Raw genomic sequence first — 25,986 nt, 5'->3', positions numbered from 1 at the left:
AGGACAGGCATCAGAGGATTTGAGAATAGCAAATAGAGTATAACACCATTATTTAAGAATACTATGATGTGACACCACACTACTATTTAAGGATCCAGAGAAGAATTGGGGAACTTGATTTCATTTGATTTTATGTGTGGGAAAGGTGTTGGAACTGGAAAGGTGAAAAAAACACTTCAATAAATACAAATTAATTAGAGGTAATAGCCTGGTGTTGGTGTAGCAGTTGAGTTGGCAAGCTTGGGACCTTGGGTCCTGAGTTCAAGCCCTTATTACTGTTGAATTAACATCTGGTGGGGTTGACTCAGCCTGTCATCCTTCTGAGGTCAGGGAAATGAGTACCAGTGTACTGGGGTAAAAACCATTCAGGGTAACCTGTGTCTGACTGGTGACCTGTCCACGACTGTACTCCTTCCGAATGAGACTGCCTTGGCAGCCCTACGGTATGAAAAGAATGGTATTAATTAAAGGTAGTCAGCATGGAGATACCAAAGGGCGATCATGTTTTACAAAATTTATTGGAGTCCTCGGAAGTTGTTTCTCATTGGATGGATGAGGGAAATTCAGTAGATGTAATACATCTTGACTTTCAGAAAGCTTTTGATAAAGTACCACGTAGGAGGTTGTTCACCAAGGTGAGGGATTGTGGTGTGGCTGGTCAGGTCGCTATCTGGATTGGAAACTGGATTAGTGATAGGAAGCAAAGAGTGGCTGTGAGTGTGTGAGTGGGAGGATGTCAGGCTGGGAAGATGTAAGCTGTGGGGTACCTCAGGGATCACTACTTCACCTATTATTATTATTCATTTATTACATCAACGAAGCCTGGTGTTGGTGCAGTGGTTAGAGCAGCGGCTTGGGATCCAAAAGGTCCTGAGTTCAAGCCCCGTTGGGCCACTGAATTAATACACCAGGGGGTTGACTCAGCCTGTCATCCTTCCGAGGTCGGCAAAATGAGTACCAGTGTACTGGGCCGGTGTATACCCCGGTTAAAATAGGTGTACCATATCCCTGTGTTTCGTAAGAGGCGACCAGGGTTGCGTCAGGAAGGGCATCCGGCGTAAAACATGTGCCAAATCTCTATGTGGATCATGCGCATGATCCGCTGTGGCGACCCTTAAAGGGAGCAGCCGAAAGAAGAAGAAGAAGAAGAAGAAGAAGATTTATTACATCAACGATTTGGACAGTGGAGTTCTCTAAGAGTCTGCTCTAAATTTTCTGATGACACAAATCTTGGAGGTAAAGTGGATAGCAGAGAGGTAGGAGTATTGGGGGTTTGGGGAGGATGGAGGCGTGATCAGGCAATTATGTTTACTTCAATACAGTGGACAAAATATTAGAGCGTAGAGTTGCGAGAATGGCTGCAGTGTCAAGCTTCGAGATTGGTTCAAGGACGAGGTAGACCTAGCTATGAGGAGTGATTGAAGGAGCCGAGCTTTATACATGAGAAAGGAGGTGATTGTGTTGGGATCTGATGAAGATGTTTAAGATAATTAAGGGTGTCGAGCAGATCGGTGCAATGGAGTTGTTCTGCAGAATGGATGGTGTTCGGCCCTGGGGCCATAGCTTGAGGGTAAAGAAGACGAGACATCGGACAATTTTTACAAGGCTGGGGTCTTTCAGTCAGAGAGCAGTTAATGCATGGAAAGGTCTCCCTGGAAATGTAATGGTGGTGGTTGGTAGGTTTAAATTGGAATTAGATAGTTACCCAGATGCAATGGAGATAGACGGGTGTGGAGATACTCCAGAACCTGTGGGCAACTTGTTTGTGGATGGCTGATGGATAATGGGTACTGGGATTGGTGCAGCACATGCACGATGGTCCGAATGGCCTTCTCCTATGCCAAAGTTCCTTCTGTATATATTGTTGTGTGTAAATAAAGTGGTGATATTGTTAACTAGTCTCGCTTTAAAATTTCAGGAATATTACAATTTAAAGGACAACCCTCTGGTTATGCGTCGGTTGCCCAAGCAGATCCTGCCGCTCACTACAGCTCTCTACAGGGTACATCACCATGCAGTGGTCCATTAGGGAGAACTTCATTACATTCTTCATCTGGTTAAGCTTGCTGACCTGGGAAAGGGGAACCACCATCTCCTGACAAACTTCTTCCGCTTCCTACTCTCCTTTAACATCCTTTCTTCTTCCTATTATATTGTCATTAATCTCAATGGAACCTCATTCCTCGCGTCCGTATGCTATAAATGCAGTAGATCATCTTACATCCATAATAAAGAATGAAAGCTTCAGAGAAGTTTAAGTGGAGTGGTGGCGACCCCTGTTGAATCCTACTGCCTTTGTTCATATTGCTTTTTCTTCTTGTTTTGTATGCAGTTTGTGGCTGCTCATGGTTGCAGCATCTACTGGAGGCTGTGTTGGTGATGCAGTGCCCTGGTAACAGTAAGCTGGTACTCATTTTGCCAACCTCTGAAGGATGACAGACTGAGTCAACCCACCTGGTGTTATTTCAATGTCATGCCAGGGGCTCAAAATCAAGACCCTAAGATTTTAAGCCAGCCACCTTAACCAGCAAACCAACACCAGGCTTTCATTACTATTTCAGAATCGCAAGAACATTGGGGTACAACACTGTACATGGTATGTACTCAGACCTCATAAAAATTTTGCCACAATCGCATTCAAAATAAATGCGTTGCCTCTTCAGTTATTGCAAAACTCTTAAGCATTTCTAATTAAGTCGAAAATATTTAAATTGCAAAATTACGAGGTATATAATCTAAAAAAGAGAATGGGGGAATGGGGAGAGAACAGAATAAGGTGGGGAGGAGGGGATAGAATCACAGTAAGTGGAGGCAAACAACTACTTGTGTAGTACTGTATGGGATATCATAGTCTGCCATATTTATGTCGACCAAGTGGGGGTGCCTGGCACACATCCACCCTGTTAAGGCATCCATTGCACAGTTTTCAAGGATATTAAATTGTAGCCAGAAACTGAATATGGAAAAAATAGGTATAAGGTGAAAACAAGGCTGGATTAACCTTTCGTGGGCCTGGCGCCCAACAAATTTATGGGCCCCCATTTGGGGAACCATGGTCAATGAGAGGAGATAAAATGTAAAGGGCAGCACCACAACAACATGATTACGTGGAACTTAAAAAATACACCTTTCAAATCGTTTCTTTTTAAAAAGGTAGATTAAAATTTTAAAAGTTTTTTTGTGTACAGAGCCAAGTTTGTGCAAGAACAAGAACACTGAATGGATCAGGATGCAACAGGACAAAAGGAACAGTACAGAGAGGGAGAGGAAACACCAACAGTGTAGTTGAAGAACAAAATCGAGGACAAAATTAGTTTTTATTAAATTGTTCTCCCGAACCTCACAAACACCTCCAACACACGATGTGTCAATACATTTTTTGAGTTTGCCCGTACTTTGAGAAAAGCTCAACTCAAGTTTCAATCTTGCTAAGACCAATGCACCAAAAAAACCCCGAAAACATTACAACGTTTTTGTGGGATTGCCTCCTAGCAACTACTTCTATGATAGGTAAATAGCAAGTTTGGCAGTGGCCATTAAAAAAAGCCGAGCAGTTTACATACATGTTCATGTTTGGCAGGGAAACCAACGATATGTAACATGCATTCTATACGAGGTATTGTTTAACCAATGAAACAATGTAAATAACCTTTCACAGTCAATGAAAGCAAGCATGGAACAGCTCTTCATTAACTTTACAAAAAGGGCAGCAACCAGATATGGATGAAAAATGTCTAATAAATGTGTTGGAAGGAACAATCCTGTTTACCAACTGCCACTGGAGATCGTTTGTTCTTTTAGATCAGGGTTTCTTAACCTTTTTTGGTATTGTTTCCCCCTTTGAAATTGCGGAATAATGATATTTTCCTCCACTACATATTCAACACTAAATTAATAAGAAAACTAAAATTTATTAAAAAAATTATTCCAATAAATATTTATATTAAAATATTGATACACAATTTATTGCATCACATTAACAGTCTTATATTATTTTAACATGAGCATTCCTAAGATCTGTCGTGTTGACTGTCATAGTATGATATTTTCTTTTATAGTGTTGCCAAATAAGCACGTTAATTGTCAGTGAATTTTAGTTCCGCTAATTTTTCATCGCTTGGGAAGTGTATTCGGACGACGTATTCAGCGCAATAGTTCGAAAATTGTTTCACCAAAAAAAAATTTTCCCCCTGAAATCCAAAAATTTTCCCCCAGGTTAAGAATTACTGTTTTAGATAGAGGCTAACCAAGTATCGAGTCCCAAACAGGTTCAGAGGAGGGTCCCCTCCATCAGAGGATCAGTCCATTCCACCGGGTAACCCCATCCAATGGTGAATCCCCAAGGAGCAGCTTAATGCACAACTTATCGATGCTCTTGCTACTCTTAATCTGAAAAAGCTTCGACCCAGTGCTTAGTGGCTTGCATTTTCTGATGCCCGTTTTGACTGCTCTGCGTCTCCTGATGCCCGTTTATCGTGTACGCATTGATGGCCCTCTTTGACTGTCTGGTGGAAGCACATATCTACTCACATATGCATTGACCATTTTACTCGGTGGCTGGAAGCTATTCCAATACCCGATATAGCGGCAGAGACTGTAGCCAAAGCTTTCGTTTCCAGATGAGTTACAGTGTTTGGTGCCCCATGTATTATCATTATTGACAGAGGATGACAGTTTGCTGACTTTTCAAAATGCTGACGAAGTTACTTGGAAGTAAATCTACAAGAACTACTTCTGACAACCCTGCTACAAACGGGCTTGTCAAAGTCAAATGGTTCCATCAACATCTTAAGTCCTCAGAGCACAAGTAGACTCACATCGTGGGATGGAAACCCTACCGGTCATGCTTTTGTGCACTCATGCTATGATGCAAGCTGATATGGGTTGCAGCACAGCTGAGTTAGTTATTGGATCAACACTTTGCCTTCCTGGGTTGTTTGTTACCCCAACTACCATTAACATCAGTTTGGACCTGAGCAATTATCTGGACAGACTGTGAAGGAAAATGAATGAGTTACATCACTCCCCCACCAGAGTTCAGCAGAGTTGTACACATTTACACAAAGATCTTTTGTCTTGTATGTATGATTTTGTATGCGATGACACTGTCAGGGCTTCTCTGAAACCTCCCTACCAGAGTCCCATTTGAGTCATTACCAGAAAGTATTTCATCCCAGATTTAAATGGGAAGTCCAAAACTGTCAACTGAGACGGACTCGAGGTCACCTGCACAGATTGAGAGTCTGATCCATTTCATCCTACTGCAATAGCAGAACAAACTCCAGCTACTTCAACTGTTCCTGTGAGCTTCCAGACAACAGCATTGAGTTCAGCCCCATCGACTTCTGCATCAATTTGTATGACACCGACAACTGCATCAGACATGAGGAAAACCCATTCCAGCATACATGTCCATTGGCTTCAAGATTTGTGCAGGCGTTGAATTTGGACTGACGTCTTAATTATCGATTGTCTCTCTTTGGTCATCGATCTCAGGAGGAGCTCGTGGAGTGACTCGTTCATTTACCTTTAGATTTGCTCACAGCGGTAATCAGGTCATGATGAGAAAGAAACTGGTGTGAATATTATTAGCCAATTTATAGTGTCCTTGAGAGCAAATGCGACTTGGTTGATTCAAAGGCGTTAGGGATACAAAAGTCCCTGAGCTCATCTCACGACGCATTTTAGCCCAACGAGGTATCCTTTCCATGCCAGATGTTTTCATTTATTTGGCCAGTCACACAGCGCGTCAATATTGTGGTGGGCCTGGCGTCGCGGGGGAACCATGAGGGAGGGCTGTCCCTGGTTCTTCTCAGGACTCACCGGACATCGCAGGCTGTCGCACACAAATAACTTCGTGCTGCGGTCGCTCACTGACCGTGAATGTCAATAACCTGACCACGTGACCCAGGGTCTTCTATCTGACACCCGTTTACCTAGGGACACGTGATCTCCTTATTGGGGAATAGTGCTCTCGGTAAGTACTTGCATTACTTAAGTACTTATCATATCAGGTGCAGCCGAACAGAGCTGCCAAGTACACACCGACTATTCAAGCAGATTTTGGGAAATAACATCGCGGCTAAGCTGGGGTGCAGACCATTCTAGACCAATGGAGGAAAAGACAAAAACGTACTGGGAACATTTCTAACAAGCACATTTACTTTACAAAGAGTGGGGAAAGTTATGTGGCACAGTCACAGGGTTTATTGCAAATGTACAGCAGGGAAAGCAAGGAATTTGTGGGGTGTGGCAGAAGACATGCAATGTTTACAAAAGAAGAAGAGGAAGACACAGTGCAGAATTATCCTGAATATTCTTATACAGTTTTAACTTATGCTATGACAGGTGCCATCACATACACACAAGCCTGAGGAAAATTAGAGATAGCCCAGAGAGATAGAAGCAGTTGAGGATTAGCGACCTCTCAATACCTGGCATGGTCAGCAGAACTGCGCAACCCAAAACGTTTATGAAAAGGGAGGAGGGAGAAATACTGAGGGTGTCTAGGGTGCGTAGGTGAGAGGTGCAAGTGCAATGCAATGTGGGGAGCAGCGTGGTGTAAGGGGAATGATGTGAGGTGGAAGTCAGTTTGATTCACTCTTGAGTTCGCTCTTGGGTTTGTTCCGAAAAGAATGGTTGGTCAGGGCTTTCGCATGTTGACTTCTCTTTTGTGTCCACAGTAGACAAGAGATAGATGGTCAAGAAAGATGTGGAAGTGAAAAGACCCCATCGTAGTGGTCTGAGAATCTGTGTGCGTGAGTGTTGCTGTGGGATGCAGCCGAACCGAGTGTCAATAGAAAGAGTGCAGCTCCGGCTCGCAGCCAGAGCTCGTGATCCTATGTTTAGTCACACTGACTCACGGCACACCTCGCTCAGCAACAACGGTTGTCCTCCTGTGCTGACTGTTTCCCCAGCGAGGTTCGATGTCTGGCGAGCTCTGGCATCTTCTGCTCCCGGCTCCTTCTGTCTCCTGGCGATTTTGTCTGAAGGTGATTCTGTCTCAGGGATTCTCTCCGAAATGAGCCACGTTTGCTCTTTTTATGAGCCCCGGGTGAGGAGAAGAGCCAAAAGTTGGATCAAACAAGGCTCTTAGTGAAATCAAGCTTCCCCATTGGTCCATAGTGGTCGTAGCCATGCCTTGCCAGGCCCCGGACCAAAATATGGTTCAGTTGCTCGCCTACAGGGCCACGCGTAAGAGCTCCGGTTTTGACATGGGACCATGGTTTGTGTAGGCGCTCTCTGGCCTTGAACATGATCTGGCCTCCATTCAAATGTGGGATTTTAGAGAAATCCCTGCGCTACCCATAGGTCCTCCAACGAGCTGTAGCGCACATTCACGCTTCGAGTTATGCCCAGAAATAACCCGAACATTGTCTCCTCAACATCCCTCAAGGCTGCGGTGAGTGTTTGATGAATATATGGCAGTTGCGGCAGTTGCAGAGAAGTAGGAGTATGTTGTGGCATTTGTTGTGAAGTCGGAGTCCATGATGGCGTTTGTAGTGAAGTCGGAGATAGTTGTGGTGAAGACATGGAAATTCCTTGCAAGGTTATCCTCAATAACGGGCATGTCTGTCATTAAAATGTAAGTGTGGGTTGCTGCAGGGATTTTTGGTAGTTGTATGAAGTGGTTATGGTGAGCATGGTACAGTATGATGAGCAGAATGAAGGTCTGAACCAGTGTTTCTCAACCTTTTTTGTCCCACGCCCCACTTTGATTTTCAAAAAAATCGTACGCCCAATCATGATTGGAGGCACGACAGTAAATACTACATATGTATTCAAAAGGCTTTATTAAAACTTTATTGAAAATCTTATTCAATTGCTACTCACTTCAATGGGAGCCCTGCCCTTGATGCTGGCTGCAGATTTGTTTGATTCGAGGAACCAATTTTTTCATTTTCAGCCTTAAATCACCACGTTTCATGATTTCCAGTCGATTTCTCTGAGCTTTCTCGCTCTCTTTCTCTCGAAAGCGATCATATATTAATTCATTAATTCTGAATCCTCATGCCCCACCAAAATATTTCCACGTCCCATCGGTGGGGCGTGCGCCCCACCTTGAGAAACACTGGTGTAGACTCGAGGGAGAGCCGGCAGTTGAGAATTGGCACGTAGTTTTGAATGGAAAATTGGCGTGAAAACGCAAATGCAGTGCTCGCGGTGCACTCGCTTGGTTCCTATGGTCGTTATTGATTTGCGTGTGTGCTTGCTTGCATGTTTTGGGTGAGAGGAAGGAGGGGAGCAAAGGAGTGGAAGAACTGCACAAGGGTTGAAGATTGGAGACCTAACTAAATGAACCTTATGCAATGTATCTTTCCCATTTACCCACGAGAAATATGGAAATGGCTAACTAACACATATACTATTGAAATAACTACATTGGGATCGCTGTATGTTGTGTGCCATTGCCTCAGAGGAATGTGGTTTTACAGAACTGCAACAATGTTTAATAGTGACTTTTATTCTACACCACCATGACCATTCAGGGAAATGGATTTCCTTTGCTTGGCTGAGCAACCACGACGACAATGAACAAGCACTTTCTTCAAATTTACGTCCAACACCATTTTGAGGCCTCGGCGTCTCGACTCCAAGGAATCCGTCCTTCTTCGAGAAAATAACTGGAGAGCCGACGGGAAGGATTTTTCATCAACGAGACCTCATTTGAAGGCGTCATTGCCTTTTCAGTGTGAGTGAGTTTCTTTTTGTCCTGGGGTGTGTTCCGTTAGCAAGCAGCTTGCTTACTGATTTTCAAGTGGCTTGCTTGATTCAAAGCACTCCAGTAAGCACTCCAACTGAATGGAGTGTTGGGCACCATCTAACAATATGGCGGCCTCCAATGTAGACAACGCTATCGTGGTACTCGAGAAAATTCTCTCGGGGCCTTTGTTTTCAGTTTTACTCGATCCTCGTGTGACAACTTCCCAAAACAAATTTAGTGTGTTAGCAGCGACTACAGAGTAAGAGGAAGAGGGAAAGAAAGATAAATAAATGGGGAATCAGAAAGCACATCAATGGACCCTACCTCTGTACATTTTTCGTCATTAGGATGAAACGTATTATATAAGTAACAATAAAATACATGAAATGCACATTTCAATAATACTATCACAGTACACACCCTCTCAGTGGGTAGAGTTTGCATATGACGTGATGAAAAAGTATAGTCTGTATAATACAAGAAGACTCTTTTGCTATTTGTATGATGCGTTTAAATGGGTCTTAAGGGTTCTCAGGTTCTCAAGGGTATGTTCCAATAGTAGTTGGAGTCTGAAGGGATTTAAAGGCTCTTAGGGGTCTTTGAGGTCTATGGGGTCCAATTAGTGGAAGGGGAAAACGTGTCTAATGGGTCTGAAAGGGCTAAATGGTCTAAAGGGTCTAAGGTGTCTTAAGGGCATAAAGGTCTAATGCGTCTAAAAGGTCGAAGGGATTTCAAAGAGTCCAAGGGGTATATTAGGGTATTAAAGGTTCCAAATGTCTAAATGGTATGTTCCAATAGTCGTGAGGGTCTGAGCAGTTTAAAAGATAAAAAGGTCTTCATTGGTATAAGGGTCTATGGGGTCTAAAGGGGTATAAAATTCTAATAAGTCAAAAGAGTCTTAAGGTGTCTAATGGGTCAAAAGGTCAAATGGGTTTTGGGTCTATAGGGTCTCAAGGTGTCTGAAGGTCTAGAGGGGTGTAAAGGATGTAAATTCTTCATCTGTCTAAACTCAAAAGGGTCTAACATGTCTAAAGGATCTCAAAGGGTCTTAAAAGGTCTAAAGGGTCTAAAGGTCGAAAGGGTCGAACTCTAAAGGTTTAAAAGTTACGTTATTAAATATGTAATCACGGTGAAAATGACGTTCAAACACAATGTAATTAGGAGACAAGTACATAGTGCAACCTTTTCCATAGACAGACAGACACACAGACATAAATAGCTTTTCATCTGCGATGTATCGCATGTCTAAAATAACTCTGCATGGTTGTTGCTGCTGCAGTTGTGGTTCTTGTTGGGAGTCGATTTTTGAAGTGTGCACCCATTGGTCGTACATCTGCCGGACCCCACCCACATTTGTCGCTTGACTCCACATCTTGGTTTTCTCAGGGGGGGGGGGGCTGTAGGCCTCTGGTGATAAAACACTGTCTGGGTTTGTTGTGTCAGATTTCCATTGGCTTTGTTTGGGCAAGTGTTACTCACGATGAGGGATCCCCCAAAAAATCAAATCGATGTTGAATAAAAATTATTAGAAAGGTTTGACCAGGCCCATCAGCACCCACTGCACGTGTCAAAGTCAGCACATCACTCAAAGAACACCATCCCTCCTGTGAAGCATGGTGGTGTCAGCATCATGTAATGGGGATGTTTCTCATCAGCAGGGACCGGGACACTTGTCAGGATAGAAGGGAAATGGATGGAGCACAATACAAAAAAATCCTGCATGAAAACCTGCTGCCCTCTGGAAGAAAGCTGAAATTGGGATGGAAGTTCACCTTTCAGCATGATGACCTGAAACACACAGCCAAAGCTACACAGGAGTGGCTAAGGAACAAACAGATAAATGTCCTTGAGTGGCCCAGTCAGAGCCCCGACCTATATCCAATCGAAAATCTGTGGCATCATTTGAAGATTGCCGTCCATCAACACTCCCCACACAACTTGACTGAGTTTGAACAGTTTTGTCCAGAATAATGGTAAAATATTGACCCATCAAGGTGTGCAAAGTTGGTCAAGACCAATCACAGACTCCCAGCTGTAATTGCTGTCAAAGGTGCTTCCACCAAGTATTAACCCAGGGGCGTGTACACTTATCCAACCAAGATATTCTAGTTTTGTATTTTTAATAAATCTTCTGAAATTTGTAGAAATTTTTTTTTCACTTGAAAGTTGTGGGTTATGATGTATTTGTATAAAGGTGGGAAATCCATCCATTGGGACCATACTCTGTGCAGAGCATTGTTGCTGCCGAAGCAGTTTCCTGGGCTATTGGGCACAATCCTGGACAGGTCACCACTCCAACACAGAGCACTCGAATTTCTTAATTACACCAGCAAGTTGATACTCATTTTGCTGACCTCAGAAGGATGACAGGCAGAGTCAACCCCACTTGGTATTAATTCAACAGCCAAGCAGGATTTACGAACTCAGGACCCTAGGATCCCACGCCTGCCACCCCAACAAATAAGCCAACACCAGGCATGGGGAAAAGTCTGATTTAATACAATTTAATTCCAGGCTATAAGGCAACAAAAGGTGAAATTTTGAAAGGGGCTGTAGACATTTCATAGGCATGTGCACTGTATAACGTCCTTAAAAACAGTAAGTTGGAATGATTTTCAATTTTTTTTAACTGCTAGGCAGGCAGACAGAGTACAAAAGTTATCTCACTCCTCTCTGTGCATGTGCGATCGAGACAAATTCAGAGCCGAAGTACTCTAAAATGGCAAACTTGTCTTCCTAATCATGTTCAAAGTACAACATTCGATTTAAATAAGCTGTTCCTCGATCATAAACTGATAAGACATACAGACAAACGCACAGATGGACATGGACCAACTGCTTTACCCCGCTTTTTGCTTTGCGTGCGCAGGGTCAAAATGAGGTGTGGCTGAGGCACAGGTATGTGTTCAGTTACCAAGGAGCTAGCACTTGCCAAGTCAGCCGTTCCTTATGAACTGTTTAGAATGGAGTGCTGGTCTGAGTGCTTAAGCCACTGAGGAAGTGCTCCACAAGAAACTTGGTAACTTATTTTTCTTGCTTATGGCAGTTTGGTTACCGGGTAGCTATCATTTTGTTGGGGGCATGGCTATGCCGCTGATGCAGTGCCCCTATCCCAGGACACTGGTACTCATTTCATCGACCTCAGAAGGATGACAAGCTGAGTCAACCCCACATGGTGTTAATTCAGTGGAAAACGGGGCTCTAACTCAGGGCCCTAAGATCCCAATCCAGCCACCCTAACCACTAAAGCAACACCAGGCTTATTTGGTAATTGACCACACCTTGGGTATAATTGTCAAATGCGTTTCCTCTTATTATTACCTCCACCACCGAGGATGGGTGGAGGTTGTTTTCAACCCTGTCTGTTTCTCTGTTTGTCTGTCAATAGGATATTTCAAAAAGTTGTGGACGGTTTCAGAAGAACTTTGGTTGAGCGGTTGGATGTGTTAAAAGGACGTAATGACTAGATTTTGGTGAAGATCCGGATCTGGATACCAGAAAATATTTTTTATTTACTATTGAGAAATAGGGTCAAAAGCTATATATAGCACAATGGCCAAAAATCCAAAAGCTATATATATCTCAAAAAGTTAAGGACAGTTTTGGATGACATTTAGTGGACAGGTTGGTTGTTTGAGAAGGCTGAATCGATTCGATTTTTGTGAAGATCAGAATTTAGATCCAGAAACGATAATTTTTTCATTTTTAAAAAAAGTGATTCTTCACCATTTGGGAGAGATGGGGCCAACGACGATATACTGTGTATCATGATATTTCCAAACGTTCTTGACGAGTTATGACAAAACTCGGTGGATGAGTTGGTTAGGTGACAATAACAAAATGCATTAGACTTTGTTTCAGGTCCAGATCCAGATCCGGCTTATCAGTGGAACGTAAACTGTTCAGCCTGTTGGAGATGTGCAGCACATGGCGGCGTTTGGCATCACTGGCTGGGGGAGGTTGGTTGGGTGGCTGTGATGCTGATGCCCCCTGTAGGTGAGTAGGAACTTGTAATTTGTTCATCGTGTTGGCGAAAGGTCGCTGATTCTTCGAGAAGGACACTGTGAGATCCTAAACGTCCACCAACTAAAACCAGCAGATGGCACCAGTTTAGCATCCAATCGAGGGACGGTACACACATCGGTGCTTCACCCTGCCTGCGAGACACCAGAATGACAGTTTGCAGCTGGACTGAGGTCAAATACCTTCTCGTGTTTCTTCATGTGATTTGCACTGCAAGTATTGTATCATATGCATTGTATTTGTAAAGTCTCTCATAACGCTTTTGCACTTAACCTTCTCTGAGCGCACCTTTATCTCGCTTTGAATGCTCCACGAAACTTCACTTCATCCATTGTTTTCCATTTGAAAAATCTGCTTTCAACTTCTGTTTATGGAGCACAGTCTATTGAACAATAAATTTAATCGTAGTGACGTCCTTAGTTTATGCAACTTCAGTAAATCATGCAAACAAGTTTCATCTGCGAGTAAAAGCAAAGAAAAACACGTGATCGATAAGTTTTTTTTTTTTTGCTGACGGAGCCCTCTTTAATTTTTCGCTACAAGTCATGTATTCAGCACCTAAATGCAAACTAAAGAGCAAAGTGTATATTCTGCACATGGATTTATGGAGCATGTACACATACATCCTATGATAAGTTAAGTCTCCATTTACAAAGCTGAAAAAAATTTCAACCAGCAAATTGCAGAATGCATTTGTGGCATCAGTTTTAATATCTCTGGTCCAACAATCTTGACACAGATGGAAACTAGATTAATAATTGTATTAGGTGTCAAGAGTTGGAGTTTTCAACAAGCACATTTTAAGCCTTAAGACAAAATTTACATTGCATATTATTAATTACATTATGCTGATGTCAGAGTTGCTCGATTCTGGAGAAACTGCTGTAAACATTTCCACATTAAGTATCAAGCATTGACGGACACAGTTGCAAGTGTCGTGTAAGTTGCATGACGCATTTCTCCCCCCCAAAAAGGAGAGAAAAACTTTGCGGCCAGTGAAAGGATGAAATCCCATCACTGGAGACAAAAAGGAGATGAAGATGGTAAAACATCTCGGGAAAAGATTATTCATTTCAATTAATACCCGTTTAATATAAAGTGGCAGGAATCTGCAGAACCTGCTTAGTTGTACTTATTGAAGACGCACACGAATGGCAATGGTGTTTGACAATCTTCGACGGCCCAGTGGTCGTGATCCTGAATGACCACGCAATTGCGGTGGAAATGTTGTTGGCTCGGATTAATGTTGTTGTAGGTAAGTTTTTCGTTGGATTCAGCGGCACGGAATGCTCCATCTTTGTACCAAACTCCGATGAAAGCTTTCTGGATTCCCAATTGGCGCAGGTGCTCCCTGAGGATGCTATGATCATAAGGTCGTGGTACTATGAGGCTGCCATGTTTCGCTCTGCTGTACTTGAGTGCCAGTTCAAAACGCACAGGGTAGGAGTAGAAAACATGAGCCATGCGATTTCCTTGCAGCGTCAGGAATACCTCTGTTGGGAAACAGAAATGATCATACAAACAAAATTAGGTTGGTCTGAATTATCACGTGAAGGGGAACTATGACTTCATTTTCCCAAGTGTTTGATTTTATTGAGAAAGCCTTTACATGTACCTTTTTGTAATATCATGATGGCCTCGTGTTGAATTCTGACGCTTTGCTTCAATATCACAATACGCGTTCCAGCTGAACCACCTGAAACAATGCATTAGTTTACCTTCAAAACATGGGCAAGTTGTTCAGGCAATTTATCAGGTGTCCTTCCTGTAAATAACTGAGACCTTCCAGGAGACAATTTTACTTTTTGTGGCAGATCAACAAACGATTGCCAGTGTTTCTTTTAATAATCCTTGTTAGTGTTTTTTCCAGTATTTGGTATTCTATTTGGTCTTTACAAATGATACTGAATCAGGTGAAGTAAAAGTGAAACAAGTGACATGTTTTAAATTTGCTCATCACAGTCAAACAATTATTTTCACAAATAATTAATCTGTCATTGTGAGAATTATAGTTTAGATTTTGTTCAGGAAAGATTTGGAGAAATAACTGTTCATCTGAAAAATGTTCCATGGCTTACCTGATTGACCTGGTTGACCCTTGTTTCCTTTGACACCAGGAATACCAATTTCCGTGCCTGTGTTTCCTTTTGGACCAGAAGGGCCAGCCCTTCCAGGATAGCCAACTCCTCCTGGGGTTCCATCAGATCCAGGATGTCCTGGTGCACCATGCATTCCTTTGTTTCCTTTCTCTCCCATTGCTCCTTGAGCTCCAGGATTTCCTCTGTTGCCTTTCTCTCCAGGATAGCCAGGTGCTCCTGGAGTTGCCTTTTCACAAGGCCTTCCTGCAGTTCCAGGATTTCCAATGTCTCCTACATTTCCCATTGCTCCAGTATTACCTTTGCAACCAACAGGACCTGGCATGCCATTATCACCCTTGATACCAGTATTTCCAATGCCACCCATGTCTCCTTTATCCCCCTTTGGTCCTTGTGGGCCATCATTTCCTGGTTTTCCTGGTATACCAGTTTCACCTATTGGTCCAGCAGCACCGACACTTCCTTTATATCCAGCTGACCCTGTATCACCCTTCATTCCATTTATACCTGGGGATCCAGGAACACCTGAATCTCCTCTTTCACCCTTCCGTCCAGATGAACCTGGTGATCCAGTATCTCCAGTTACTCCTTGGTCTCCTTTTGCCCCTGGTGCCCCAGGAATCCCATTTGCACCTCTGTTTCCTTTCTCTCCACTGGCACCTGGCAGCCCAATGCTGCCCTTATCTCCTTTAGCTCCAGGTCCACCAGCAGGACCTGTGTCTCCTGGTGGTCCTCCAGGTCCCTGATCACCCTTTGACCCAACAGGCCCAATACTTCCAGGAAATCCTGTAGCACCAGTATCTCCTTTTTGTCCATAAAGTCCCGTATTTCCTCTTTGTCCCTTGTCACCTTTGAATCCCGGTGATCCTGCACTTCCAGGGGCTCCCTGATAGCCTTTATCTCCCTGAATTCCAGTAGCCCCAATGCTACCGGGAGATCCCTGACCTCCTTTGTCTCCATTTTCTCCAGGTGCTCCATCGTTCCCTGGTTGTCCTACATCTCCCTTTTCTCCATGGGCCCCAGGAAATCCATTCATGCCAGGAATTCCAGCATCTCCATGTTCACCTTTTGGTCCACCAATACCCTGGAATCCTTTTTCTCCATTGGCTCCAGTTTGTCCCATCATCCCCGTTTCTCCTTTGGCTCCAGAATAACCTGGACTTCCAGTATCTCCCTTAGTGCCAGGTATACCAGGAATTCCAGGTGCGCCAGCTTCTCCTTTTAGCCCTTGTAGCCCCGGTGCTCCAGTAGCTCCAGGGGCTCCTGTATCACCCTTTATTCCAGTGGCTCCCATAAATCCAGGACTTCCAGCTGGTCCCTGATCTCCTTTAACTCCAACTTGCCCTGGACTTCCAGATACTCCAGTGTCTCCCTGCTCTCCTTTGCTTCCAGGATATCCAATACTGCCTTTATCTCCCTTTGCCCCAAAGTATCCAGGGACTCCAGTGTCTCCTTTGGCTCCTGGATATCCAGTGACTCCAACATCTCCTTTCTGTCCATGTGCACCAGTTGCTCCAGGAATTCCAGCATCCCCTTTAATCCCCTGTTGTCCAGGTTGTCCCATGATTCCCATGTTTCCTTTTTCCCCGACTGCTCCTTGTGGTCCAGTGGCACCCTGTAGTCCGGGAGTTCCGACAGGGCCAATATTTCCCTTTTCTCCTTTTTCTCCTTGAGGTCCCATAGAACCAGGAGCCCCCACCTCACCTTTGGGTCCTACTGATCCTGTATATCCAGGTGATCCAGTGGACCCTGTGTCACCTTTGGCTCCATTCATTCCAGCAGCACCATTATTTCCAGGAGCACCAGTATCTCCCTTTTCTCCATTTGCTCCAGGATACCCAGTGCTACCTGGGAATCCTGCATCACCTACTTCTCCTTTTACTCCAGCATAACCAGGATTTCCTATGTCTCCTGAAATTCCTTGCAATCCCATTGCTCCAGTTTGTCCTTTTTCTCCATTATAACCTGGGCTTCCAGCAGATCCTTTATCACCAGGAGCACCATTAATGCCAGCATTACCAGGCGCCCCTTGGTCTCCTGGCACTCCAGGATATCCAACTCCTTGTGCCCCAATATCACCTTGTTCTCCTTTCCCTCCTGGGATTCCTGGTATGCCAGTGAAGCCAATTTCACCTCTATCACCTTTTGATCCTTGTGCACCGGGACTACCAGGATATCCTAAATTTCCTTTATCTCCTTTCATTCCTGGAATGCCAATTATTCCTCTATCACCCTTTTCTCCATTCAGCCCAAATTGTCCTGAATCACCCATGTCACCTTTTTGTCCATGAAGTCCAATAAGTCCTGCTTCCCCTTTACCTCCAGGGTAACCTGTAGGTCCAGTAGGACCTATGTCTCCTTTGTTTCCTTGTACTCCTGGAGGCCCTGTAAGACCTTGATAACCAATTTCCCCTTTGCTTCCTTGAAGTCCTGGTACACCATTACTTCCTGATATTCCTTGTAATCCTGCTTCTCCTTTAGCTCCTGGAAAACCATCATTTCCAGGAATTCCTACACTACCCTTTTCACCTTTTTGGCCAGTATACCCAGGACTTCCTTGCAATCCACTGTCTCCTTTAAGTCCTTGAGGGCCCATATCACCTTGCATACCAGGAGATCCACCTGGGCCTAGATCTCCTTTTTCACCTTTAATTCCAGGTGCTCCTACATATCCTGGAATTCCAGAATTGCCATTTTCCCCCTGAGGTCCTACAGGCCCTTGTGCACCTGAGGCTCCTTGACCCCCTTGGTCACCTTTTTCTCCATTTGCACCTGGTGAGCCAGGGTATCCTCTGTCTCCTTTGTATCCTGGAATTCCTGGGGATCCAGGAGACCCAGGGAATCCAGTATTTCCTATTTCACCTTTACTTCCAGGATTACCTGGATGACCAATATTTCCTTTGGGTCCAGTCACTCCAGGACTTCCAGGATATCCTGCATTGCCTTTGTCTCCATTGACTCCTGGAAAACCATTGGTTCCCGCCTGCCCAGTTTGTCCTTTGTCTCCAGCTTCCCCAGCTTGTCCAGGACTTCCAGTGTATCCAATATTTCCCTTGTCTCCCTTTGCACCAGGGAAACCATTGCTTCCTCTTTCACCTTTGTTGCCTGTTGCTCCCATATATCCAATGTCTCCTTTACTTCCAGGATAACCTTGAGGCCCTTGATCTCCTTTCTCTCCTTTAAAACCAGGATATCCATTGATCCCAGAAGGGCCTTGGTTCCCCTTTTCACCTGTAAACCCTGGGATGCCAGGAAGTCCTGAATCTCCTCTTTCTCCTTTTCCTCCAACTCCTCCGGTAGCACCTAAACTTCCTTGATCTCCTTTTGCCCCATGTATTCCATTAGTCCCAGGAATCCCTGACAGTCCTAATTCACCTTTTTCTCCAGGAATGCCATCACTTCCAGGATATCCTGTTGCACCTTGATTACCTTTATCTCCTTGTCTACCATGTGCACCAGGAAATCCCCTATCTCCCTTTTCTCCTGTTGGTCCAGAAATCCCATTACTTCCAGGAAGACCAGGTTGTCCTTTCTCACCATCATGTCCATGAGATCCATCCTTTCCAGGCTGTCCTTGTGCTCCAAGGTTTCCCTTTTCTCCATGTAATCCAGGAGCTCCAGGATATCCTGCATCACCTTTATCTCCTTTTTCTCCAGGCAAGCCATGGCTTCCACTATATCCTGTATTACCTTGTTCTCCTATTTCTCCAGGCGCTCCATCAACTCCTGGAGACCCTGGGAAGCCCCTATCACCTTTTTCTCCTGCAAAACCAGGAGCACCAGGATATCCAACATTTCCTTTTTCTCCAGGTTGTCCAGGAATTCCATGGAGGCCAGATAGTCCAAGATTACCTTTATCACCTTTTTCTCCTTGTGATCCAACTGCTCCATGATATCCTAAAAGACCCTTGTCTCCTTTTTGTCCAGCTGATCCAATGCTACCTGTGCTTCCAGGATATCCTTGTTGACCTTTTTCTCCAGGGAAACCATGTTGTCCTTGTTCTCCAGATTCTCCAACATCTCCATCTTTGCCAAGATAACCAGTATTTCCTTTCTCTCCCTTGGCTCCAGGAAGTCCAGAGTGACCAGGTAATCCTATATCTCCTTTCTCACCCTGAGATCCAGAAAGACCATCATCTCCAGAGTATCCAACTGAGCCTGTATTTCCTTTTTCCCCTTGTGCTCCAGGAACACCAGGTAATCCTGCATCTCCTTTCTCACCAATGGCTCCAGGCCCTCCATTATCACCAGGGTAACCGTAATCTCCTTTTTCTCCCTTTGCACCGGGAGCACCATTTCCTCCAGGTATCCCAGAATCTCCTTCATGTCCTTTTTCTCCTGGAGATCCAGGACTACCTGTATATCCTACATCCCCAATACCACCTTTTTCTCCAGGGATGCCTGGTTGACCCCATTGCCCTGCATCTCCTTTATCTCCTTTCTCTCCAGGTATGCCAACACTTCCAATGTGTCCTGGGTGTCCTATATCTCCCTGTTCTCCCATAGCACCATTTGGCCCTAAATAACCTTTATCACCTTGGAGTCCCCAAGGTCCTTGGTTTCCTTTTTCACCAGGTATTCCAGGTGGCCCTGCACCTCCTTGATCTCCTTTTGCCCCAGGCATTCCAGGAAGTCCAGGATATCCAGTGTCCCCTTTTTCTCCAGTTATCCCATGTTGGCCAGAGTATCCAGGATCACCTTTGTCTCCCTTCTGTCCTGGAGGGCTAATTGGTCCCATGTCTCCCATATCTCCATGCTCACCTTTATGGCCTTTTAATCCATGAGGACCACAGACTCCTTTATCACCTTTTGCTCCTGGATAGCCATCTGGTCCACAAGGACCAGGCACTCCCTGATCGCCTTTTTGCCCAGGGAATCCATAACCCTTAGGTCCGATGTTTCCCTTTTCTCCTGAAGGCCCTGGTGGACCAATATCACCTTTGCATCCCTTCTCAGCTTTCTGACACCAAGAGCATGGACGGATATGATATCTTTTCTCTCTGATCATTTTATTTTCTATTTCTTTCTTCCCCTGAAAATTGATGTCTTCAACATAATTGTTGCTTTCCAGATTTACTCCTGTAGGGTATTGTGATAAAACACAAAAGCAAAATAAGTCATTCATTCTTACAAAGAAAACAAAACAAAGTAAATACAAATCTAGACGTGATTGGTTTTTTAAAAACTTATTTCAAACAAAGCAGTTTCTTTTTTTGTACTTGTTGAAGCAAATGCCTTGTTATTTCATGATTGAAACTTGTCAAAAATTTTTTCTGAAAGATGAAACATGGTGTTGTTGTACACTGTTCCTTGCCAATTCCATATCCAAGTGATGCTTGACGTCATCGCTGGGCACTGAAGGGAGTACTCAGTTTTTACTCCGTTTGTTTGTTTATTTGTTTGCCCAGGTGATAATTCAGCCATCCTTTGAGCTTGGAAGCTGAAATTTGGACACAATAGTGAAGATGTACTTTTGCATAAACGGTGTTTTAAAATATTTTGGATTAATCAATGAATTGATTAATTACTTAATTATTATTATTAATATATTTGTTACTTATTTATTTTCTTTCTCCTCTGGACAATATCTCAGGCACCTTTTGAGCTTGGAAGCTGATATTTGGACACGACAGTGAACAACTGATTTGGCTATAAAGTGTATTTTTTTATTCATTGATAAATCAATTAATTATTCATTTTTCGGCGAATTACTTAATTTTCGAAAAGTTATAGATTCGGATGAAACAGTGGTGGTTTTGGTATGCTATTCGCCAATTGATTCAGAACTGAATAATTTTACGATTACAATTTCTTTATTTACTTTAATTATGCAATTAATTAATCAATCATTTATTTTGCACTTCTCCCTCACAATTCCATCTCCATGTGCTGCACGGCGGCATCGCCGGGTGCTGGAGGATTTGTTATTTATTTATTTATTTATTATTTATATTTGGTGTACTTTGAATGTACCTCCACTTGTTAAAGTTTGCTTTAATACCACAACATACTGTACTGATACAAATGGGAAAAGGCGGTGGGTGTGGCTTGTATATGTGAAATGAGGAAACATGAGACTAGTTCATCACCATTCTCTTAAGTTTGTGTCCCACGGACAGCTTATTTGTGTCAAGAATAACAGAGGAGAAAAAAATTGGTGTCATCGCTGGAGCAAAGTTCTTTTCCCTTGGAATCGCTCACTAAGTCTTACTTTTCACAATTATATCCCATATATGTGGTGGGCTTGGGATCCAAGGGTCCTGAGTTCAAATTCCACTCGGATCTTGAATTAATAACAGGAAGGGTTGATTTTGCCTGTCATCCTTCCGAGGTCAGCAAAATGAGTGCCAGCTTGCTAGGATCTTGTGTCGGAGTGATGACCCATCCAGGATTGTGCCCAATATCCAAGAGAGCTACTTAGGTAGCACCAATGCTCTGCACAGAGCATGTTCCCAATGGATGGATAGATGGATCCCATATATCCTTCCTTAAATTTATGGACTGGTGTTTGTGTGTTTGTTTGTTGCGCTATTCCTACAGTTCTGGGTTGATCACATCTAGATTTGCTCCATAGGATCAACATGACCCCAATAAATAATGTGTCGGGGTGTTTGATTTTATCTTTGTCGTCTTGGGGAGATGGGGGTGGGGGGGGGGATGGACACAAATTCTCCATGTAAATGTGTATCGTGCAGCTTCCAGGTGTGGGACGGTATTCCAAGTCTCCACCATTTCCAGTGCAGTATTCCTTATCCCCACGTTTTCCAGTGCTGTGAGGTGTTTTGAATGCAATGCAGTCGGTATGTTTTTGCTTCATGCACATAACCTGGGGTTTTTTTCGCCTCTAAAGAGCTGTCAGTGCCTATACACTGCCTGAATAAAGGTATGTGTCAGAAGAACATGTTGCATGCTTGGAACAATATCGTAGGGTGGCTACTTCGCTCGTTTATGATAATTATGCCTTTTCCAAAAATTGGCTAAATTTTGACATCTCCTTACCGCCTTCAGATCATTGAAGTTGGGTGTGTGACAAGGACAAATTGATTCTATTTTGGTGAAGATACGGATCCAGATCCAGATCCAGATTTGGACACTATAATTTTTTAAGTGATTCTTCACCATTGAGAGATGAGAGATTGAGCCAAAAACGATATATAGCACAATATCTTAAAATGGTGTGGATGGATTCAGACAAAACTTGGCGGACAGGTTGGTTGTGTGACAAGGAAGAATTGATTCAATTTTGGTGAATATGCGAATCAGCATACAAAATTAAAAAAAAAATATATATATATATATATATATATATATATATTTTAGTGATTTATCACAATTGAGAAATGGGGCCAAAAACGATATATAGCATAATGTTTCAATAAGTTGGAGACGGATTGTGAGAAAACTTGGTGGATGAGTTGGGTATGTGACACGAATTAGTGGAAAAGATTTTGGTTCAGTTCTGGATGCAGATCTGGCCTATCATTGGGATACAAAACGTGTTCAGCCTCATGGAGGTATACACTCTACAGAGTGCCATTCCAGTTTTTGAGTTATATGAGTGGTAGTCGAAACGTTTTTCACTTTAAACAAGTTTGAAAGGCAAAAACACCATTTCTATTCAAATGGCACAGGAAGCTAATCCACTGCTGGAGAAAATGAGTGAAACTGGCTCGAAAATGATCCACATCCATTCATCCATTTGGGACCATACTCTGCGCAGAGAGTTGGTGCTTCCCAAGCAGTTTCCTGGGCTATTGGGCACAATCCTGGACAGGTCGCCACTCCGACACAGGATACAAGCAAGCTGGCACTCATTTTGCCAACCTCAGAAGAATGACAGGGAGAGTCAACCCTACCTGGTATTAATTATTCATTCAACAGCCAAGCGGGATTTGAACTCAGGATCCTCAGATCCCAAGCCTACAACCCTAACCATGAAATTAACATCAGGCATACCCATTTCCTTTCAGTAATATATTCTGAATATCCAATCTTTTGGCATGTAGGTTGTTCAAAGTTTTTCTTTGAATAACACTTTGGTCCAAATTCCAAATTTTCATGAGCTCTGGGAAAGTAATATTATTTTGGAGTATTTGGTTTAAAAAGTGTTTTTTGCACCACTACAATTGTACTTGTACAACAATTTTTCATCACTACGTGGACAAGACTTCAAACATATGCATAAATTTAAACTATTTCACCTCATAATTGTTTGATTATATAAATAAAGAATGGAGGTTTTACTTTTTTTCTTTATTATTTCATAAAAATAGCAGTAAGTGCCATTTGGGGCTGGTTTCATACCAATGCTCAAATTTGAAATATATTTTGGCTTATAGATTAAATTTGCTTATGTTCCCCATTCCCACTGGCATGTCTGTAGAATAGCATGAACCTTGCAATTATACTTTCCAAAAGCTTGTCCAAATGCATCAGTTGTAAACTTAGTAAATATAATAAAAACAACTAGGATGTTGAGTTGCTTGATATTTTACCTGCTTCAGTTGTCCAGATAAGTATGGAGTGAATTGTCAGCAGAAGGCAGAGATGACATAGTCGAAATGTTCTGGACCCCATGGGGAGGCTAAAAGGCGAAGCAGTGTTGTAGTTTGAGTCGCAAGCACAAAACGATGGTGGGATAATATGTAAAATTTACAATTATAAAGGAAATAATACTTAATGCATCATGAGGTGAAGGTTAATGCAAACAAATGAAAATTTGCAATCTAAATGTACACACACACACACACACACACACACACACACACACACACACACACACACACACACACACACACACACACACACACACACACACACACACACACACACACACACACACACACACACACACACACACACACACACCTCTGCTGGCTAAACAGTTGCATAGGCTCCACCTATTAGGCATGAGTTTAGCAGAGCTACACCCCCCTACATCTCAATTGGATTGTATTGCAGCCAATACCAGGAAGATAATTAAATTATCATTTTTGTCGACGAGTAGATCCCAATATATCACTTGTGTATGTATGTATGTATATATGTATGTATATATATATATATATATATATATATATATATATATATATATATATATATGTATGTATGTACAGGGTGACTATAACGTCTGGAAACAAAGGCGAATATACATTTCAATGGTTTATTGACATTACATTACAATACATGATATGTTCACTGACATTGCATGACATGTTAAATGTGTTGTCCCTCATGAGAAATGCACAGTTCAATGCACTGTGCAAAATTGAAATGACGGGGTGCATGAATGCAGCATTTCCATCAATCCCTACACATGCATCCATGATGTGTTGCCTGAGACGATTCGTGTCTCTGATTTTCACTGAATAAACCTGCACCTTCAGCATACATACGAGGGGCAACACATTGAACCTGTCATGCAATGTCATTGAACATAATATCATGTATTGTAATGTAATGTCAATAAACCATTTATAATGTATATTCGCCTATGTATCCAGACTTTATGCCCACCCTGTGTATATGTATATATGTGTATATACATGGATATATATGTATATGTATATATATATATATATGTATATATATATATATATATATATATATATATATATATATATATATATATATATATGAAATATTTATTTATTTGTTTGTTACACCACACCTCTGAGCTCCTTAGGTTAATCGCCACAAAACTTTATAAGATAACATTGTTTACCATGGTGCATCTAAATATGGGTTTTAAAGTCATTTTTCTCACAATTCATAAATTATAAATACCTGAGCTGCCACCTGTCGCCATCTCAGCAAGGGTAGATCCATATATGCAATGCTTCATGAAAACCCATTTTCTTTCGGATTTCAACCCGGATAGTGTTATATTTGGTGAGGTGGTAACCTCCGATCATCAAATATGGTATCAAATGTGAAAAATAACTGTAATCAAGACGCTATCATGATCGGTGAGATTGGCGAAGGAGTCATGTGCTCTCTCAAATGCTCCAATCATTCAACAACTGAACATAGTACTAAAACAACCCATACATCGATTTTATGGTAATTTTTCTGCTCATCTAACGACATAACTCACAAGGGTAAAATAAGAGGTTGTAGAAAAAATGTTGCCATTATAGTTAACTTCACCAAATATAAACCTCAAATATACAAATATATATATATATATATATATATATATATATATATATATATATACATATATACATATACACACAGTGTGTGTGTGTGTGTGTGTGTGTGTGTGTGTGTGTGTGTGTGTGTGTGTGTGTGTGTGTGTGTGTGTGTGTGTGTGTGTGTGTGTGTGTGTGTGTGTGTGTGTGTGTGCGCGCGCGCGTACATTTATATTGCAAACTTACAGTTAACATTAACCTTCTTCGACCCTTTGTACATAGAAAGTAAAATAACAACAATTTAACATTGTGATTGGTTTTTCATTATATATTGATTGTAAATGTTTGATTAATTTCATCGTAGATGTCTCAGCTCAAATGAGCAATTTTTTGTCGTGTTTATTTAATTGGTAGAAACGGGAATTTCGTGTAAAATTCAATGAGAAGATATCGTTTTGGTTGGAGCCGGTAACCTTGGAAACGATTCATTTTTTTTGAGTTTTCAAATGGTTTCTGGTCACTATCACAGGAATGTTCAATCACAGGTGAAATATATTTCATTTCTTCCAATATTATCGACATCTCCGACCTATTAACAATGTCATATTGAAGGGGCCTTTCAAAAATTATGTGCAGAACATGTGGGGGTTGGGGTTTGGAGTTTGGTGGGTGTGGATGTACATCCAAACGTTATTGAGTTTTACACTTACAGGGGGTTGGGGGGTTTCATTGCTGTTACATAACCTTTTTTGTTACATATCAAAACGAGCTGTAAAAGGACATGTTTCTGGATGAGCTTTACTGTAACCTTGAATGAGTTTTGAATGGAGCTTTTCTCTGTTAGCCATGGCTTTACCATGAGATCTCACTGTAAGCTGGTCAATGGAAGAAACGAAGTGATGCCACTTCTCTGAGAAGAGGAAGAAGAGGGAGGAAGAAGAGGCTGCAGCAGGAAAATCGGTTGTTCATCCCCATTATATAAAAGCGAAATGTTTTTTTGATTGTGACCTTACTGCTTTGAGCTCCCAAA

The 25,986-nt window shown here is 42.5% G+C and overlaps 1 protein-coding gene across 1 annotated transcript in view; it reads right to left on the bottom strand.

Annotated features, from left to right (window-relative positions):
• Positions 1-24,631, bottom strand: part of LOC147009731 (uncharacterized) — a 45,126-nt gene extending 20,495 nt beyond the window's left edge. Inside the window, exons 1-4 of the mRNA XM_085861206.1 lie at positions 24,610-24,631; positions 14,806-19,902; positions 14,343-14,423; positions 13,860-14,220 (exon numbers count right to left, since the gene is read on the bottom strand). Coding sequence (XP_085717332.1) covers positions 13,860-14,220; positions 14,343-14,423; positions 14,806-19,902; positions 24,610-24,631 — 5,561 coding nt within the window. The remainder of the gene's footprint in view (positions 1-13,859; positions 14,221-14,342; positions 14,424-14,805; positions 19,903-24,609) is intronic.
• Positions 24,632-25,986: the final 1,355 nt, after the last annotated feature.

The sequence above is a fragment of the Eptatretus burgeri genome, chromosome 17, assembly GCF_056783735.1.
Source record: "Eptatretus burgeri isolate ZD-2024b chromosome 17, Ebu_testis_v1, whole genome shotgun sequence".
NCBI lineage: Eukaryota > Metazoa > Chordata > Myxini > Myxiniformes > Myxinidae > Eptatretus > Eptatretus burgeri.
Note: the sequence above shows the minus strand (reverse complement) of the source record. Positions and strands in the feature narration are given on the sequence as shown.